Consider the following 19,298-nt stretch of genomic DNA (forward strand, 5'->3'; position numbering starts at 1 on the left):
TGCCAACCTGCAAAATCCCAGGGAAATCAAAGAACAGGACTTAAAACTCAAGTTTAATTATTTATAGGAGGAAGATAGAGAAGTATATCATTAAAAACAAAATAAAACCCAAAGAACAACCCTTGCCCACCCAATGATAAGAAATCGAAACCCTTACTAAGTAAAGAAAGTAAGCAGCTTGCATCTGAAATTCTGTCCTGTAGTTTGTCAAAGGACATGGATCTTTGCTGGTTTGTTTTAGAGTGCAGGGTTGAGTTGGGACCTTGCATCCAGTAATCTTATGCTGTCTCACTGAGCTACACCTCAGCTCCCTAGGTATCTTTAAAGCATATTGTTTATCAGAGCTCCAAGACAGAGAATCCCTCTGCGTTCTAATAAGACCCTGCATCATAGGCTTTCTTAGAGGGAAAATGGATGGTAGGGAGCTGCAGAGAGATGGCTCAGTGGTTCAGAACGCTTGCTTCTCTTCCAGAGGACCCAGGCTCAATTCCAAGCATTCAGTTCCAAGCGTGAGGTATAGGGGGAGATTCTGATGCTAATGGCCTGTTCCCCAATTAGTTCTTGATTTGTCAGTAAATGGGAGGTGGGGGGCAATCGCTGGGTAGAAGGTACAGGTGGCACGTCCTGATCCCAGGAGGAAAAAGGCAGCTGCAGAGGAGGAGTTTTTCTACCGTGCTTTGGAGGAAGAAGAACGTTGCGTTCAATCCTCATTTTTAGGTGTTGGGACTTGAGTTCAGGGCTTTGAACATGGTAAGCATGAGTCCTATCACGAGGCTCTTCTTATAGCCCTGATCGAGCACTATTTGGCTCCTTTCCCACTGAGTCTATGCTTAAGGCCACACTGTAACTTCAGCTGCAACCATTTCAGCAGGGCGGGCACTCACCTCTGTGTTCTATAAATCACTGTGAGCAGAGCAATGATCACGGCGGTAATCAGTCCGTAGTCCAAGCCGAGGAACAGGGAGGACACAAAGGTGGTCAGCCAGATGGTCTAAAGGAAAGTGAAGAGGCCTCTGGAGAACGTTTTAATAATTCCCTACGAAGTATGCACGCGCACACACACACACACACACACACACACACACAGGTACACAGATGCACATACACACTCATACACGCACACATACACACATACACAGGTACACAGATGCGCATACACACTCATACATGCACACACACACACATGCACACACACACACAGGTACACAGATGCACATACACACTCATCCACGTGCACATACATGCACATACATGCACACACACACACAGATGCACATACACACTCATGCATGCACACATACACACACATATGCACACACACACACGTACACAGATGCACATACACACTTCTCCTAAGTAACACACCCATGCGCACATACATGCACACCTCTCCCCCCTCCCCAATCCTTGCCTGAGTAACACAACAATTGACCACATTAATCTCCATCTCACAGTTTCATTCCCACCACCGGCACCTGCCACAGTGACCTGTAACCAACAGCCACTTTTACTTACCAGCTCTATTTTGCTGGTTCTCCAGAAAAAAGGCAGGTCTGAGAACTGCATGAACATTCCTTTCAGGTTGACGATCACAATGGCGGAAAGGACAGCCTGCAACACAGCCCATCCACCCGTGCCTTGAAGTCATGCTCACAGGGCCCCTTTTGCTGGCTTCTCACCGTCTTCCTTCTGCCTTTCCCACACCTTTGCCCCACTTACTCCTCAAGGGGCTCTCAGGGGACCTTTGAAGGCCTGGATGGGACTCCCAGCATTTGGTTATTTAAAATTGGCCTTGAACCAGCAGGTACAAGTCCTAACAGGAAATCTGCATGGCAAGAGCCCCAGAATCGACTTCGTGACTACAGGCATTATTTTTCCATCTATGGTTCTTCTCCTTAGGCCTTTATTTCTTTTTCTGATTTCTTTTAGATTAAATACAACCAGCAAACAAATGTCTTGTAACATTTAACAAAAATGGAAGGTCACAGAGGTCAAAGATCTTGGGACCAGCCAGTGCAAACATCACTTCCCTGATAAGGAAACTGTGTAGGAGCTCAGGACACACAGCTGTCAATAGGCTATGGAGCAGGATTTAGTCCTAGCCATGGCTGTTTCCCATGGTAACCCTGCTAACGATACATTAGATAGAAGAAATCACTCTTCAAGATGGCCACAGAACATAAACAAGCAGAGTAGCATGATCCTCCTCCCATCAAGCCCACAGTACACACCTGGGGTAACGACTCAAAGAGGAATCCGGTGGCTAATATGACCAACAGAATCATCAACGAGGCCAAACAACCTGCAAGCTGGCGAGAGAAGACACAGGGGAGGGGCTTTTAAACTAGAACACAGCATACACAGGCTGACCTTATTTTTTCCACATTCTTTGTGGGAAAATCAAGAACATATCAGTTTAAAGAACATTCCTAGCCAGGCGTGGTGGTGCACGCCTTTAATCCCAGGCAGAGGCAGGCAGATTTCTGAGTTCGTGGCCAGCCTGGTCTACAAAGTGAGTTCCAGAACAGCCAGGGCCATACAGAGAAACTCTGTCTCGAAAAACCAAAACAAAAAGACAAACAAACAAAAAAAGCCATTCCTTTCCAAACATTGATCTGAACTGCTTAAACATCCTGGTTAAATGTTCTTGTCAGAGGTGGAACAAAGACACTGGGTGCCAATCTAAGCCCAGGATCGGAAGGCTCAGACCAGCATGCGCTGCCCAATATTGTGGCCATCCATCACATGCAGGTCATGATTTCAGCTTTTAAAAATTAATATTAAAGGTCTTGGTTGCATAGCCACATTTCAGGCACTCATGAGCTGCACGTTGCTAATGGCTGCCTTGTTGGATGGTGCAAAGGACAACCACTGTTCCATTGGATGGAGCTACCCTCAGGGACACAGTCAGTTTTAGGCTTGAAGAAAAGGCCCATTTCTGAACATGTAAGGTTAACTGTAGCCAGTCGAGTCTCATATATCTTCCAATTTAACTGGAGAATGTCCTCTTTTCTATAGATTCAGGGTTTTTTGTGATTTGCTTCAACCCATCATGCCTTTCTCTGATTCGCTACCCAGCTCATGGATGGGAGTGTGGATGTCAGGCAGAGTACCTTGGGATTCAGCATAGAATCAAGAGACTGTCAATCCCCACCACTGTCAGATCCACGGTTGTTGGAGGACTGTTGTGTACGCACCTGTGTTTTCCCTCCAGTTCCTTCCTGAACAAGGCTTCGAGACAAGGAGCAGGAAATCGAGAAGGTTTGGAAGAGAGATCCAATGGAGTTGCATATCCCCAAGGCAATGAGCTCCTTTCCATGTCGGAACAAAGCAGAGACGACAGACAATAGTTCAGTCCCTCTTAGGGAAGAGCGCAGGTGTGCTCTGGATATACGTCTTCAGCAACAGAGGCTGTCCCTTCCCCCCACTTTACAATGCTACATTTCTTTATTATGAGTTAATGTTTGGAATTCAAGCATATTGTATAACGGGAGAAAAGCTGTTTGAATTTTCATTGTGTCGGAGACAAATGCTGTGATTCCTACCTGTTCCCAATTTCCCAAACCCACTTTCTGTATAAACACCACTAAAAAAAATTGCATATAACTGAAAAATACTTTTCAAGAGAAAGTTCTGGATGCGCGGTGACTGGCATCATTTAGATGTCGGGTCTGTTGCTCATGAAGAAGTGAATGTCAGTGCCTTCTTAGGATCTGTGAGTCCTGCTTTAGTGGTACTTTGGGATTTCTAGCTTGATTTTATATAAATGTGGACCATCTGGTTCCTTTAGACATATACGGGCACAGGGTCCATGCCCTCTAATCCCAGCACTCTGGAGGCTGAGGCAGGATTGCCACAAGTTTGAGGCCAACCTGAGTTACATAGTTACATGGTGGGTGAGACACTGACTTTTAAAAAAAAAAATCAGTATTCCATGCTGTCAAAAATTATCTTCTAGCCAGGTGTGATGGTGCAGGCCTTTAATTCCAGCACTTGGGAGGCAGGGACAGGCAGATCTCTGTGAGTTTCAGGACAGTCAGAGACACATAGTAAAACCCTGTCTCAAACAAACATATAGAAGTGTTTGCTTGACCTTTCTTAGAAAGAAAGGATTCTCATCCTATGCTAAGCCTTTGCTATTTAGTAACTATGAAAAGAATCTGCCACAAAAAGGAAAAAAAAAGTATGAGCTAAAATAGACAATATAAGATTAGAGATCATGGAGTCTGGATTAAATACCCACTTACAGCTATGTTATAAAAGAAGGCAGCAAAGAGAATACAAACTCTCAGAACACTGAAGCAGGAGGATCCGTGTGAGTGTAAGTCCACCCTGGCCTCATAATAAATTCCACCAGGTCATTCGCTATAATGTGTGACCTTGTGGGCAAGGGAGAGAGGGAAAGAGGGAGGGAAGGAGGGAGGGGAGAAGGGAGGGAGGGAGGGGAGAGAGAGAGAGAGAGAGAGAGAGAGAGAGAGAGAGAGAGAGAGAGAGAAAAGAGAGGAGTACATTGCAGTGCCAAATAAATAAATGCTTCAACTATATCCGCCATCAGAGCAAAGGCTTTCCTACGAAGCTAGCCCTTCACTGTGAGAAGCGGAGCTTGGTGCGCACTCCACTAGAGCGTCCATGGGAAAGGGGATGGTTCTTACCTGATTGCCATCAACCTGGTAGCCATGCTTATTTGCCAAGGTTTTGGCCATGGAGATCGTCACTGAAAATCCAACGATGGCGATGGCAATGGCGTCCACATACACCAGGTGGAACAGGCTGGTGTCTGGGTTGGCCGGAGGAAGTAGCCTGAAAAGCCAAGGTGACTTTAGCTCAAGTGCTGTGACCACTAGGGGATAAGCACACAGAGTGGAGCACAGGGAGAGTGCCCTATTTGCACATGAGATGACCCTGTTGCTTCTTAGGTGGCAACAAGAAGGGCCCTCCTGCTGCCCAAGTTCTTCCTGGTCCAGGCTGCAGAGCGGCTTTCTGTGGGATGAGTTATCTCTATAGACTGGGTGCCCAGTTATATATAGCTGAATAACCTCATGTCTGATGACAAGTGAAATTAAGACTCTCAACTAGGAAGCGAGCAGATGCAGGACCACCTGAAGCAGGCTGGGGGTGGGGAGTGTTTTGGACAAGCACTGCCCCAAGGGAGAATTTCTGCCCTGGTGACACTCAGTCTTCCTTTGCTCTCTCTGTCATTCATTGTCCCTTCAGCTGAGCTCTAACCCAGAAAAGATATCCTTTCTCCCCCTGAGGTCTTGCATGGAAACTGGAGGATGACCCCAAAGTGTGGCGTCTGAAACGGTGCAAAGCAGAGCCCGGCATTTTTCAATATTGTAGTCTGGAACACCTATCCTAAAGTGCTATGGAAGGTAGTCCTTACAGTGTTATAAGTCACAGGGGGGATTCTCAGATGCATCTTGCTTAGTTCAAGGTGTTGGGTTAAATAACTGTAGCACTCACCTAACTGCTATATAAGCCAATTATCACATCCCTGTGTGGGAGGTCCTCTGAGCTGGATTATTTAGCTTATTTAACTATTTCTCATAATCTGTGAATGAGGCATCGCCAGACCCAGACTTCACCGATGAGGACATGATGCACAAGGTTAAACAACTGTGGAAGCCCAATCAGTTCTTTCATTAAGAATACAAAGACACAAATAACTTGCCTTTGTACACCAATGTTTTCACAGTATCATAGTACAAGTTCAAACCTTGACGTAAGGAAAGGAGAAAAGGGAAGAGAAATAGCCCCTTTAAGCCTGGGTTGTTTCACATAAACCCTCTCTCTTCTTCCTCTCAATGGGCCTAATTCATAGGTGCCACCAATATATCAAATTACAGGGTGTTTGTTTGTTTTAAGGCATAGTTTCAGCTGTGAAGCAATTTTCCCAAGACAGAACAGGAAGCTGAGGTTGGGGATCTGACTACAAAGAGGGACATCCTGGCAGCTGGTTTAGGCCTGAAATATAGGACATCAGAACAGGAATGAGTTCAAGAAAGTGACCCTGGTGTCATCACCAGTCATTTGCCACTCTCTGGGGTCTACGGGGACTGTTTATTTATGAGTGCAGATGCTAAGCACTCATAAGTAAGATAGCTTCAGGCCCAGCCACCAGCCATTCCTCTCACGGTTGTAGGCGCGACTACTTCTCCATTTAGATGTGGCTTGCTACTGAGTCTTCACTGGCCTCCAGATGTGTTGTTCTGGTTTGTATACACAATGTCTCCCACAGACCCATGTTCTGAATACTCATGTGCCACCTGTGCACTAGTTTGGAAGCTGGGTGCCTCTAGGAGTGAGGCCTGGTGGCGTAGGGTTCCATTGGTGTGAAGAGACAGCATGACCAAGGCAACCCTTACACAGGACAACATTTAATTGGGGCTGGCTTATAGGTTCAGAGATTTAGAACTTGAGTGTTCTATATCTGCAACCATAGGCAGCCAAAGACTGGGATTCACATTGGACGTAGCTTGAGCATATGAGACCTCAAAGCCTGTCCCCACAGTGACACACTTCCTCCAACAAGACCACACCCACCCCAACAAGGCCATACCTCCTAATAGTGCCACTCCTTATGGGCCAAGCATTCATACACATGAGTATATAGGGACCATTTCTATTCAAACCACCATGCCTGGCCAGCAGAGGCAGGTCAGTAGGGCTAGGCCTTTGAAAGCTACCCCTGGTTCTGGCCTCAGCTTCTCTGCTTCTTGGTCCATTGTGAGAATTCATTGTCTCATGCTCTTGCTGCTGTAGATGGGGCTGCTCTGCCATGCCTGTCCCTATGTAATGGAAGTGAGGGGGACACAACAGTTCTCTCCTTCCTTATGTTGTTTCTGCCAGGTAATCTGATCACAGTTACAAACTATGCAAGGCATGATGGCTCAAGTGTTTGATCCCAGCACTGGCCAAGCAAAGGCAGGCAGATCTCTTTGAGATCAAGGCCAGCCTGGTCTACAAAGTGAATCCAGGACAGCCAGGGTTTGTTACACAGAGAGACCCTGTCTTGGAAAACCAAAAACCAAAAGCCAAACCAACCCACCAACTAACCCACTAACTAACCAACAAAACAACCAAACAACAAAGTATGGAAGAATCAGCTGTCACCATGACAGACCTGACCCTGTGCTACATGGGTCCTTAGAACTGACTTTGGGGAAGAATACAGGAGTTTGAAGCTTGGGCTTGATAAGTCCTACAAGGCTGACGAGAGCTTCCTGGTTGGTTCTGCTGGGAGTTTGCAAGTCCAAGATCTGGATATAAATGCGAGCTTGTGAAGTTTCCGATGGGAAGAAGGTCTCTAAAGAGAATTGGGCTACAGGTGGTTTGTGTTACGTTTGGCCAAGAATCTGGATATTTGGATCCACGACCTGCAACTATGAGTGAGGCTGAAAGCGAAGGCGATGGACTAATTGATACGATGGAGGAAGCCTCAAGACAGTGGAACACTTCAGCTGAGGCATAGTTACTCCTTTCTGCTTTTAACCAGTTAATGAGACTTTAAACACACAAGCAGATTGGCCAGGGAACCACAGAGAGTACATTTAGAGCCCCTACAGTTAAAGCAGGTACAAATGATGTGGTTACAGGTGGTAAAGAGAATTTTACCATTAAAGAGAAGCCAGGAACCATTCAATGGGACAAAAGGGAAACCAGACTCCTCTCCCTGAAGACCCCAGGGCATTAAAATGCAAATTTATTTGAAACTTCCATTTCCAAAGAGAGAAAGATGAAAGGGTACCTTGCTGAAAAGGGGGCTGCCTAGGACAATGCTTTCCCAAATCAGGCAGGCGCTGGCTGTGCTCCAGGCAGCCCCAGCTATTTCTTAAGGCCAGCCGGCTGCACGACTTGGTGTTAAGTACATGGTGATGGGTTTGCAGACAAGCAGAATGCAGTCGTTCCAGGTCATTGCCGCTTCTACCAGAGTTCTAGACGGAAAACTTGAGACGTCAAGTAATATGTAGCCAGGTCAGTTTCCTTGCGGGAGGCCTCTAAGCTGATCGTGCAAGAAACTGTGATGGTTTGAGTTTGCAAAACCCCCCATAGCTCGTGTTTTGAACCCTCAGCCCACAGCTTTTGGCGTTTCTTTGAAGGTCATGTGCCTTTAGGACATAGGGCCTGGAAAGCGGAAGCAGGTCAACAAGGGAAGGACCTTGAAGGTCGTCTGCACCCCTGGTTCTTTCCTGTGTTGTATGTATGTGGCTTAGCTTGTTGCCGGCTGTGGAGTCAATGGGTGCTCCCGCTGCTCCTCCACCCCACCTTACCGTCTCTGAAACTCTGAGAATCAATGTGATCCTGTGCTGATTTCTCTCTGTTTCTTTCTTTTTCTATTTTTTCTGTTCGGTGTTTTGGTCATAGTGACCCAAATGTAGCTATAACACACTTTACCTACAGAATAGAGGAAGTGGCGCCCCTTGAGGCCTTATAAGGCCTGGGGGAGGGGGAGGGAGGCTCTGGTTTCCTCTCTGAGGAATGATATAATGAGGTTTGGCTGTTCAGCTGGAGATGCCATGAGGAAAGATGGCAGCCAGCTAGCTGTTTGAACCGGCTCCTGACTCACTGTGTAGCCTAGGCTAGTCCCACACTTGCTCTCCTTTCACCACAGCCTCTCCAGTGTTGGTGTACAGGTGAACTCTACCACATTTGGACACCTGCCTGGGTCTTCATAAGTTTCAAGAGGATATGTTTTCTGGGCACCCAAGCTTCAGAAGGTAAAATTGCTCTTCTTTTTAAAGCTTAGCTCCCCCCATGGAAGGAGCTGCAGTGCTTCCTGGGCCATGGGGAGGACAGGCGTCAGGAGGAGCCACCGACCAGATGTCAACCTATCAGTGTCTGTTTGTTTGTTTCTTTAAAGGAGAAATTTAACTGTAAGGCTTTCTCATTTAATTAAATTATTTGCAACTAGTAACTGAATAGGATTATCTGCTGGATCCAATCAAAGACAACTGTTTATCACAGAACTCACTGTTAGAGAGTCCATATGAGGTAATGGAAAGAACCCGGGCACCAGAGGAGCCGGCTCTGGGGCCAGGCTGAGACTCAGCAGTGAGCCACTGAGGCATCTCACCTAGGACTCTCAAATATCAGCTTCCCTGGAAGCCCTCCCGAAAGCAGAGCCCGCCTCCCCGCCTCCCTCCCCCCCCCTGCAACCGGCTTCTCATCTTCTCACTGCTTGCCTTTGCTGGTTGACTGTTCTGTCCACAGAGCTCTCAGCAAGCAAGGACAACTTTTTGTTTGTGTGTTTGTAACTGCCATGTCCCTGGCACCATGATAGGTATTAAGTAAACAGTTGCCAAATAAATGAGGATAAATGAACTGTCACAAAAAACCAGGGGTAGTGACATATATTGTCAATAGGCTTACTATGAGCCTCAAATGGGATGGTGGACATAAGAGTATTTTTACAAGTTCGCAGTCTAAATCGAAAATGAAGTTATTACCTTATGCTTTTACCCTGCATCATTATATATTTAAAAAAAAACACTCATGAAACTGACTCTGTTTTGATGTTTTCAATTGGAAGCTTTGCCTGAAGTCCTGGCTCAGTGGAGGTCAGTCTGTGTGCGATGGATGCTTTGCCTTTCTGCCTCCCTGGAGACTTCTAGTCAGACACAGCCTGATGGAACATGACAGCTTCCTTCAGTGCCCAACATCAGGGCACATGTCTGGCTTTGTCTGCTTTGGAGAAGAGAAGGGAAGGGAAGGGAAGGGAAGGGAAGGGAAGGGAAGGGAAGGGAAGGGAAGGGAAGGGAAGGGAAGAGGAGAGGAGAAGGAAGGGGAGGAGGAGGAGGAGGAGGAGGGGGAGGGGGAGGGGAAGGGGAAGAAGAAGAAGAAGAAGAAGAAGAAGAAGAAGAAGAAGAAGAAGAAGAAGAAGAAGAAGAAGAAGAAGAAGAAGAAGAAGAAGAAGAGAAGATTAGTACACATATATAGAAAGACAGAAAGACAGAGAAACAGCTAGAGGTGTAGAGAGAGATGGCCAGAAAGGATTGGCCAGGCTCAGGGAGAGACAGGTGGAGGTAGAGAGTCCCTCTTTTCTTTTAAATGTAAAAGGAATAATTCATTTTAAAAATGTGGAATTAGACAGTGTAGAGGAAGCAAAGAAGAAGCCAGCATATAAACTACAATTGGAAAACCCACTGGGGTGAGCCCTGGAACGTCTAGCTAGCCTGCCTTAGATGCCTGCTGTGCATGTTACCCCAGCCCTCCGTGTCACACTCTGCAGTCTCACAGCTACCACAGGGACAAGTGTGGGCTACCACACTCACACGGCAGATGGGGAGCATACGATTTTGAGAGGAGAAGCCATCTGCCCAAGGATACACAGCTAAAAGGCTCAGGCTAGAACTCAGGTCTTTTTGCTCCAAATCCCTGTGTCAGTCAAGGAGAGATTTTTAAAAATGGTTTAAAGACAAGAAAAATCTTACTCCCTGCTGTTGGTAGGATTGAAAGATTGGGCAGCTGCTCTAGATAGCAATATGGAGGACCTTAAAAACAACTTTACCATCCAGTGTCAGATACTTTTTCTGAGGCTGTGATAAGATATTCTAATAAAAAACAACTTAAGCAAAGATTTATTTTGCTTGTAGCTCAGGTATAGTCCACTTCGATGGAGAATTAAAAACAGCGGGAAATTGAGGTAACTATTCCCATTGAAGATACAGGCAGGAGGCAAAGATAATGAGTCATGTGTGCAGCCCACCTGTTTACAGTCCAGGATTGAAGCAAAGGGAATGGTGCCTCCCATAGTGGTCAGGTTTTCCCACCTCAATCTAATCAAGAAAATCCCGATGCCCAAAGACCCATCTTTCAGGTGATTCTAGATTCCATCCTGTTGATTATTGAGATTAGTCATCACATTGGGTAATCCCAAGAGAACTAGTGAAAGATTGATCTGCATATCTGTGCCCAGGGTAGAGCTATTCACACAGCTAAGCAGTGGATACAAATGATTATCCATTGACGGGTGAATGCAGAAACACGGTATAGGAGATACACACAGTGGAATATCATTCAAACCTTTGAAAAGGGAAGAACAGAAGTGGCCAGCCACTACCTGTCACCAGGCAGGACTTCCAGTAGTGGAGGGGGATACCAGCCTACCAACAAAATTTGTTCTGCCTATAAGATGTGCAGAGATAAAGATGGAGCAGTGATTGAGGGAATGGCCAACCAATGACTGGCCCAAGTTGAGATCCACCCCAAGGGAGAGAGCCAACCCTTGACACTATTAATGGTGCTTTGCTGTGTTTACAGACAGGAGCCTAGCATAACTGTCATCTGAGAGGCTTCATCCAGCAGTGAGTGGAAACAGATGCAGAGTCCCACAGCCAAACAGTAGCCAGAGCTCAGGGAGTCTTGTGGAAGAATCAGGGGAAGGATTGAGGGAGCCAGAGGAGTCAAGAAAACCTAAAGCGTCAACTAACGTAGGCCCATGGGGGCTCACAGAGACTGAACCACCAACTACCAGCATGCAGGGCTGGACCTAGGCTCTCTACGCATTTGTAACAGGTGTGCAGCTTACTCTTCATGTGGGTGCCCTATCAACTGGATCAGGAGCTGTCTCTGACTCTGTTGCCTGCCACTGGATCCCTTTCCCATAACTGGACTGCCTGGCTGGGAAAGGAGAGGATGTGCCTAGTCCTGCTGCAACCCGATGTGTCAGGGCAGGTTGGTACCAATGGCAGGCCTTCCCTTCTCAGAGGAGAAGGGGAGGGGATAGTTGGAGGAAGGGCTTGTAAGGATGGGACTGGGCAGAGATGAGAGGTGTGTGATCAGGGTATAAAGTGAATAAAATACATTAATGAAAAAGAAGAGAAAAAGGAAGAACATATTGTCCTATGTCCTGTTATGGATAAGCCTTGAGGGCATAGGCCCCAAAGGTGAATACTGACAAAAAAAATATTGAGAACAGTCAAATTTATGGAATGAAGAACTGATCTGCCGTTGCCAGGGGTGAGAGACAGAGAACAAAGGCCTGGGTGTCTAATAAGTATAGAGCTCAGACCTGCAAGGTGAACATGCACAGAGATCTGTTTTACAGTGTGAATATGGTCAACAGTACTGGACTGTGTATTAGCAGGAGGTTAGTGGGGCTGGAGCGATGGCTCAGGGGTTGAGAGTGGTTGATGCTCCTGCAGAACTTAGGAGTTTGGTTCCCAGCACCTACGTCAAGTGTCTCACAATCTCCTGCAACACTAGCTCCGGGGAATCCAAAGCCCTCTCCTAGCCTCCATAGATACCTGAACATGCATACATGAACACACGCACACACACATAAAAATAAAATCTTTTAAAAATGGTTAGAAATAAAATCTTCAATTTTTTTCTGCTATGCTATCCCACTCCCACTAGACAGGGTCTTACTATGTAGTTCTGGCTGTCCTGGAACCTTCTATGTAGACCGGGATGGCCCTGACCTCACAAAGATCTACCTGCTTCTGCTTCCTGCTGGGATTAAAGGTCTGTGCTACGTCTTCCAGATACTAGAAGTTTTAACTAACACACACACACACACACACACACACACACACACACACACGCACTGCAGCCTATAAAATCTCCAGCTGTCTGATATATGTAGAAAAGATGATTTTTCATGCAACGTTAGAGATATTCGCTCACTCTTCTTCAGCCGTTTTCTTACCCCAGAGGAAGTGTTCCAACGACATCCACACTGTAGGACTCATGTAGGTTAAATCCTGCAGAAATGCCAGTCCCCATCACCACCTACAACAGACACAAAACCAAACACACCTTAGAGCCAACGCTCACTCATGACAAGAGCTCAAAGCACCTGTCAAACTGGAAATCTATTCTCACTTCTCAGTGTTAAGAGGGGGTCTTAGCTGCCAGCTACCTTCTCTCAGTGACTTTACCCCACAAAGGGCCCTACAGCTCAAGGCCAGAATCAGTTTCTTTCATTTGTACTCTGTTCCCAGGTGAGGCATTAAGTTAGCTAACTGCAGCCAGAGGAGGCCAACACTAGGGTTGACCTTGAGTTTGGGGCAGGAATGTCACCCATACTATATGTGAGGTGAGGTTGGTAAGGTCACCTGTCACCATGAAACCCACATTTGCTTTAGAATCAATCCTTCTGCTGCTGTCCCTGCCTCCAGGATAGCAGTGTGAGCATGGTCAGAAGCCTCCCAGAGTGGCACACACAGCATGTCACTTAGAGTGGTGTTCCCGAGGCCGGACTGCACTATCAGAACTTAGATTTATGTGAGTTACAAAGCACAACCTTCAAGCAGGTGAACATGGCAGAAGATGTGATAGCTACTTGCTTTATCCTCAGTAACTACAGCTTCTGTAACTTTCGAGATGGGCTATCCAGGAGAGGAGGAGGGAGGACTCCAGGGACGGGCAGCGCCTCCAGGGGTGGCCTCTGTATAACTGCTGGTAAGGTCAGCTTGTTGTCTATCAGAGGTACCAGTATCTTTGGCTCCCTCCAGTGAAATGCCTCTCTAATGGTGGGGGCAGTTATGCCTGTCAACGTGAATGGAATCTTTTGTACATCTTAAACTGGAAGAATGCCTACAATTATTTAAACTCACAGAACAAATACAGTTCGAGGCTCACTTTTATGGTGGTGGTAACTAATTACCAAACCACCGTTCTCCTATTGACATGAAAAGATGTGTCACAGAATGTAAAACTCAAAACAAATTTAAAATAAAAAATAAACTGTAGGCTTGAAAAGAACCACTTTTCAGAATGTTTTATTTTCTATTTTCCTGTGGAACACATAGGTAAGAAGTTTATTTGCTTCAGTGTGTGTGTGTGTGTGTGTGTGTGTGTGTGTGTGTGTGTATGCACTCAAGTACATGCCACTCTGTATATGTAGAAGTCAGAGGACAATTTTGGGGAGCCACTTTTCTCCTACTATCATGTGGGTCCTAGGGATAGAACTCAGATTACCAGGCCATCTCATCCACTTAGAAAGAGGTTTCAGATGCCCCATGAAGGTATTATTAAAAGACTGTAATTTCAATGAGAGTTGTGGAGAATCACTCTCTGGGGAAACAAGAAGGAATCTTTAAAAGGGATATGGGCAGTGGGCAGAACTGGCCCCCAACATAGGAAAGACCATGTGTATTGTTTATGTCCTCAGTGGGCTTTGCTGCCCTTTGCCTGGCAAAGCTGCTCCATGCCTCTTGCTGTTCTAAGGAGAAGGTGGAACTCTGTACCCGATCCCAACAGGTTCTGGAATTGTTAGGTCTCTTTTGCCTTTTCACTTCCTGAGAAAGGGCCAGAACGTTGTGGTTCAGGGCAAATACATTCCTAGCACAGAAAGCCCCAATAAATTTCCACTCACAGAATAAAAGAAAAAAAAAAAAGATACTGGTGGGACTTTGCTAAGACCAAGGCAAGGAGTTCTTTGTGAGCTATAGTGGACGGATGTTTTCACAGCTGAAGCTTTTCTGCTTCTAAATTTGTTATCAAATATACTTTACTTTTGTTGTTCTTTTCTTTCTTTAAAAAAAAACAAACAAGTTTTCCCTATGTAGCCCAGGCTAGCCTTGAAAGCACGATCCTCTCGAGTCAGCTTCCCAAATGCTGGGATTATAGGCATGTACAGGCTGGCATCTGTTACTGTTTTGAAAAGGATCTTTGTGGGTTCTGAACTTTCAACTCAGGAATCCACTGAGCGAGCCACTGTGGATTTTAAAGGGAAACAACTGTGCAGACTCCTAGAATAAGCAGCTAACAGTTCAAACATCAGCTCTGGCCAGATCCTTTTGATAATGTTATGTTGTCACAAAGCCTGGGTGCTCGGTGGCTGCTCTCTGTAAAGAGGAGTATAGGAATAGTGCTCACTCTGGCTCCAGGGCTGCAGCTATGCAAGACCCATACACACATCCACGAATAAATCATTGCACTTCTTTAAGGACCTACTTGGTTTATTTCAATTTATATGCTCTTTTTAAAATAAAACTTTGGTAAATTTTTAGTTATGAATATGTTGTGAGATGTTTGGACTTGACTTATATGAGGCCATGAGGAATTTTCTCTCAGCTTGAAGTACCAGAAAACAAAGAAAATTGGGGAGATTTTGACTTTTCAAAGTGGAAGTTACCTTATTACAGTAAGTAAAAGTATTAAAATTATCATGGTTAATTAAAATAATCTGTGATGTTTAAAAAAATAAACAGATAATGAAAAAACCCCAAATTCTCCCAAATCCCACCTTTCATAGGTAACCAATGTTAAAATGTGCATTTATTTATAATCTACACTCAGGTTTTAAATTTTTATGGCATTTTTCTTTTTACAATTTCTTTTTAGTTGTTTTACAGATCAGGGACTAGGACCCTCCAGGTCCTTGTCCCTCCATTATCCACTTCAGAATTCCCTGCAGGATCAGGTGTATGCAGTCCCAGGGCTGAACAGGCCACCACCTTGTACATACTTACAGCAAAGAACTCTAGAGGAATGGGTGCTGGCAATTTCTCTTTAAATCTCTCATTAAATTCCTTGCCACCCAACAGCAAACCAAAAACCATCAGGCCGACGCCTAGGGAACACACGTTGAGGTTTTTAACATTCTGCAACACAGCAACTGTACTCTGTAACACAGTGAACACTGGAGGTTTATATGAAACTCCTGGACTGCATGAATCAACACACGTGAGGTCCCCAGACAGGCAGCCCACAGAGACAAGGGTGACAGAGGCTAGCAGGGCTGGGTGGAGGGAATGAAGTGGGAACTTTGTGAGTGGGAAGCTCCTGTCTCCGTTGCTGAAATAGATTCCAGAATGGAGGGTGACCACAGCTGCACGGCCAAAAGAACGTACTTATCCCACTGCGCTGTGTATTTAGAAATAATGTGAACAAGGAGATATGCTTTGTTATGGACTTTTAAAATATTTATTGAATCTGTGTGTATGCCTGGGTGTGTGTATTTGAACAACATGCATATGGGAGCCCACGAAGGTCAGAAGTAGTCATCGGATTTCCTGGCACTGGAGTGACAGACATTTGTGAGGCACCATTTGGGTGCTAGAAATCAAACTCAGGTCTTATGGAAGGGTAGAAAACACAGAGGTACCTCTTCAGTCTAGCTTCTTGCTATGTAGAGTAAAAAGGATTCCGATGAGCCTCAACTTAAAAGTGATGTGAGTTGGGGTGCTCAGTATAAAATTCAGTGGTAGAGTATAAATTTGGCATGCTCCAGGCCCTGGGTTCCATCCTTAGCACACTAATTGAAAGATTTTAGGAGGAAGCATTTTTCTGTATATCTTCTACAGACTAGGAGGCTTTCATTTTACCTAACCATGCAATTTTATATTCATAAATTTAAAAAAAAAGATTTATTTAGTTTATGTAAGTACACATCTCATTACGGATGGTTTTGAGCCACCGTGTGGTTGCTGATATTTGAACTCAGGACCTTTGGAAGAGCAGTCAGTGCTCTTAACTGCTGAGCCATTTCTCCAGCCCTATACTCATAATTCTTATCCAACAACATTATAGGTTTATTATTGTCTTGTTTGAGACAGGCACTCACGATGGAGTCCACGTTGACCTTGAACTCATGGTCCTCTAGAGCGTCAGTACAGGAATGCTCTACCATGCAAGGAATATGGTGTTTTTGATATGTTGATATCTGAATGTAGCTCATATAAAATCCAGAAAAAAGAAAAAAAAAAAGACCCTGGGTCTGACTTGTAAGCATCATGAAAGAATCAGGGTCAACACCGCAGAATACTTCAGAGGTAGAAACACAGCAAAGCTTTAGAAATCTGACTTAGAAATTGTCATGAGAAGTTGATGGTGAAGCCACGAAGGCTTTGGAGCCAGGGAATGATGTTTAGAAAGAAGCCCAGGAGAGGAAGGGAAGAAAACCACTTAGTTATGTCTTAGGGCTATGGTCTGGATACCCCAAATATAATCATTTCATCAGACACCCAACAGAGCAGAGAGGCCAGCACACCTGGGCTGCACAGCCCAGGGCGCACGCAGGCACAGGCTACACATTCTCTGAGACAAGTCATTTTGAAATCTCAGAGAATGAGGTGTATTTCCACCTATCACAAGGAAGCAATAACTTATGGAATGGATATCTTTACAGTTTGATCCCAGTATTATTAATTGAACATTCAAATTTAAATGTCACCGCCTCAAAATGACTGTCCCAGAAACCTAATCTAAAGGTGTCGGTCTGTTCCCCTTCTTATAGCATTTACCATACTCGTAATAAACTGAACACTTGTACAGCTCATGAGTATCACAACTATTTTCCCACTGGACAGTCAACTCCAAGGTCAAGGCCATGTCTGCTCAGCTCTGCATCGTGCCTAGAGAAGGGCTCGGCACATAAAGGCCTCCAGAGGTCAGAGTTGAGCATCTGAAAATGTCCCTTGTAGTATTCAACTGGCTAGAATTACTGTAGGGGCCATCTAGAAATGCACTTTTTCTTGGATTCTAAACATACAGTTTCTTTTAGTAGTAGCTGTTTTGTTTTTAAGTACTCCCCCACCTATCTGTGTGTGTGTTCGTGTTTGTGTGTGCCCATTGAAGCCACAAGAGGGCGTTGGATCTCCTGGAGCTGGAGATAGAGGCGGTTACGCTGGCTGATGCCGGTGCTAGGTGTTGAACTCTGGTACTCTGCAACAGTAGCAAGTGCTCTTAAAAGCTGAGACATCTTTCCAGTCCCCATTCAGGATTTGGGGAAGCATATTATTAATGATTTTTAGCTATACTGCATTGTGTGAAAAGAATGTTGAATTTTAAGAATTTGTTATCAGCTTCATATACTCAGCTTTAATTTGATCAGTTATTTTTACTATGCACTTGCAAACCATTTTGTTTTCTCTGTAGTGCATAATCTATACATGTTTTGTTAAACCAACTACTTAACATTAGTTAAACCCTTTACAGCCTTACTTAGTTTCGCCTGCTTGAATAAGCAGCCTTTAGAAGAGATGTCATTCCTATTATGTCTTTCATTTGCTTGTTTTTTGAGACAGTCTCACTCTGTAGCCCTGGCTAGCCAGGAAGTCATTATGTAGAGTAGGCTTGCCTCAAACTCCCAGAAATCTGCTTGTTTCTGCTTTCCAAGTGCTGAGATTAAGAGCACACAGCACCACACCCAGCTTCTTATTATATCTGGAAGTTATTTATTAATATTCACTGCACACACACACCCCCCAACAACATAATTTGCTCTTAAAAGCTATCTGTCTCTACACCTAATTAGGTTGACTGTTGCAGCCACTGATAGGGACAAATTCCTTCTGAATCAGTTAGAATCTTGTATCCACAACATAGACATCAGGGTTTAGCCATGGTTGCCTTCCCAGAAAGCCTTAGAATAACTAAGTCTTCTCCTTTGAAGCCTTGAAAGAAAGACACATAGAAGCAGACAGGGTTGCGGGGTGGGGAGTCAGTCCCAGCCAGCGAGGAGTCTCTTACTTACATACACCACTGAAAAGATTCCACTGTACCGCTTTGTTTTGACCCCAAACAGGTATTTTAACATGGACGTGAACACGTGGACAGCAGCCGCAGTGGTAAAGCCTCGCACCAATGGCTCCGTGAGGTATATGGCCACAAATCCAAACCTACAGACACCTAGGCAAAACTAGGTTTAAAAAAAAATGGCAGAGAAACAAACAAATGGCACAATGAGTAAGGAAATAACAACCAACAGAAAATGTGAGCATTTCTCTCAGCCATTTCCTAATCCCGTAGACTTGTGGCGGTGGCAGCTAACAGATCACTGGTTATAAAGAACACCAGTCCCTCAGAACCTTGGCCATGCTTACACCCTGCTGGGAGGGGCTCATTCCTGCACATCATGCCTCATACACATGCCATTGCCTCCAAGCCCCTAAGTACCCAAAACTACCACCCACTCCTTCAAACTTGTTTTGCTTTCAGAACACTCAAGAGAAGCTTGCTAGGCATTCTTAGTGGTAGCTAAGGTACCCAGTGAACAGATATTTCAAGCATCTTGAGCCCCCAGCTCTGGAGTTTTGCTGACTCTGCCCACACATAGCGAGACCAGCCAAGAGAATTCAATAGGCATTTCATAGACGAACAGATAGAGTTCGTCTCCTGACACCGGAGTCTCACCTGAATGATTCCTGAAAGTAAGGTAACAGACATGGCGACTTTCACTCTTAGTGCATCTCTGGCTTCTGTCCCGTTGGTTGCATTTACTCCTCCTGGGATGACAATATCATCTGGTACTAACCGGACGGCCACACCTCCAATCATCAAGCTAATAACAGCAAAAGGACCTGAAACAGAGATGTAGGCATGAACTCTACTCAGAAGCTCAAGGAATG

At 45.2% G+C, this 19,298-nt stretch overlaps 1 protein-coding gene across 4 annotated transcripts in view; it reads right to left on the reverse strand.

Moving 5' to 3' along the window:
- Positions 1-19,298, reverse strand: part of Slc26a5 (solute carrier family 26, member 5) — a 56,604-nt gene that overhangs the window by 9,797 nt on the left and 27,509 nt on the right. For 3 of the 4 annotated variants that reach the window (NM_030727.5, NM_001289787.1, XM_006535818.1), the window contains 9 exons: positions 19,084-19,250; positions 18,425-18,589; positions 15,420-15,572; positions 12,650-12,732; positions 4,653-4,800; positions 3,198-3,311; positions 2,232-2,309; positions 1,516-1,611; positions 885-991 (listed from right to left, as the gene is read on the reverse strand). In NM_030727.5, the coding sequence (NP_109652.3) occupies positions 885-991; positions 1,516-1,611; positions 2,232-2,309; positions 3,198-3,311; positions 4,653-4,800; positions 12,650-12,732; positions 15,420-15,572; positions 18,425-18,589; positions 19,084-19,250 (1,111 nt within the window). The remainder of the gene's footprint in view (positions 1-884; positions 992-1,515; positions 1,612-2,231; positions 2,310-3,197; positions 3,312-4,652; positions 4,801-12,649; positions 12,733-15,419; positions 15,573-18,424; positions 18,590-19,083; positions 19,251-19,298) is intronic. The other variant, NM_001289788.1, reaches the window with a different exon arrangement.

This window comes from Mus musculus, chromosome 5 (genome assembly GCF_000001635.26).
Source record: "Mus musculus strain C57BL/6J chromosome 5, GRCm38.p6 C57BL/6J".
Taxonomy (NCBI): Eukaryota; Metazoa; Chordata; class Mammalia; order Rodentia; family Muridae; genus Mus; species Mus musculus.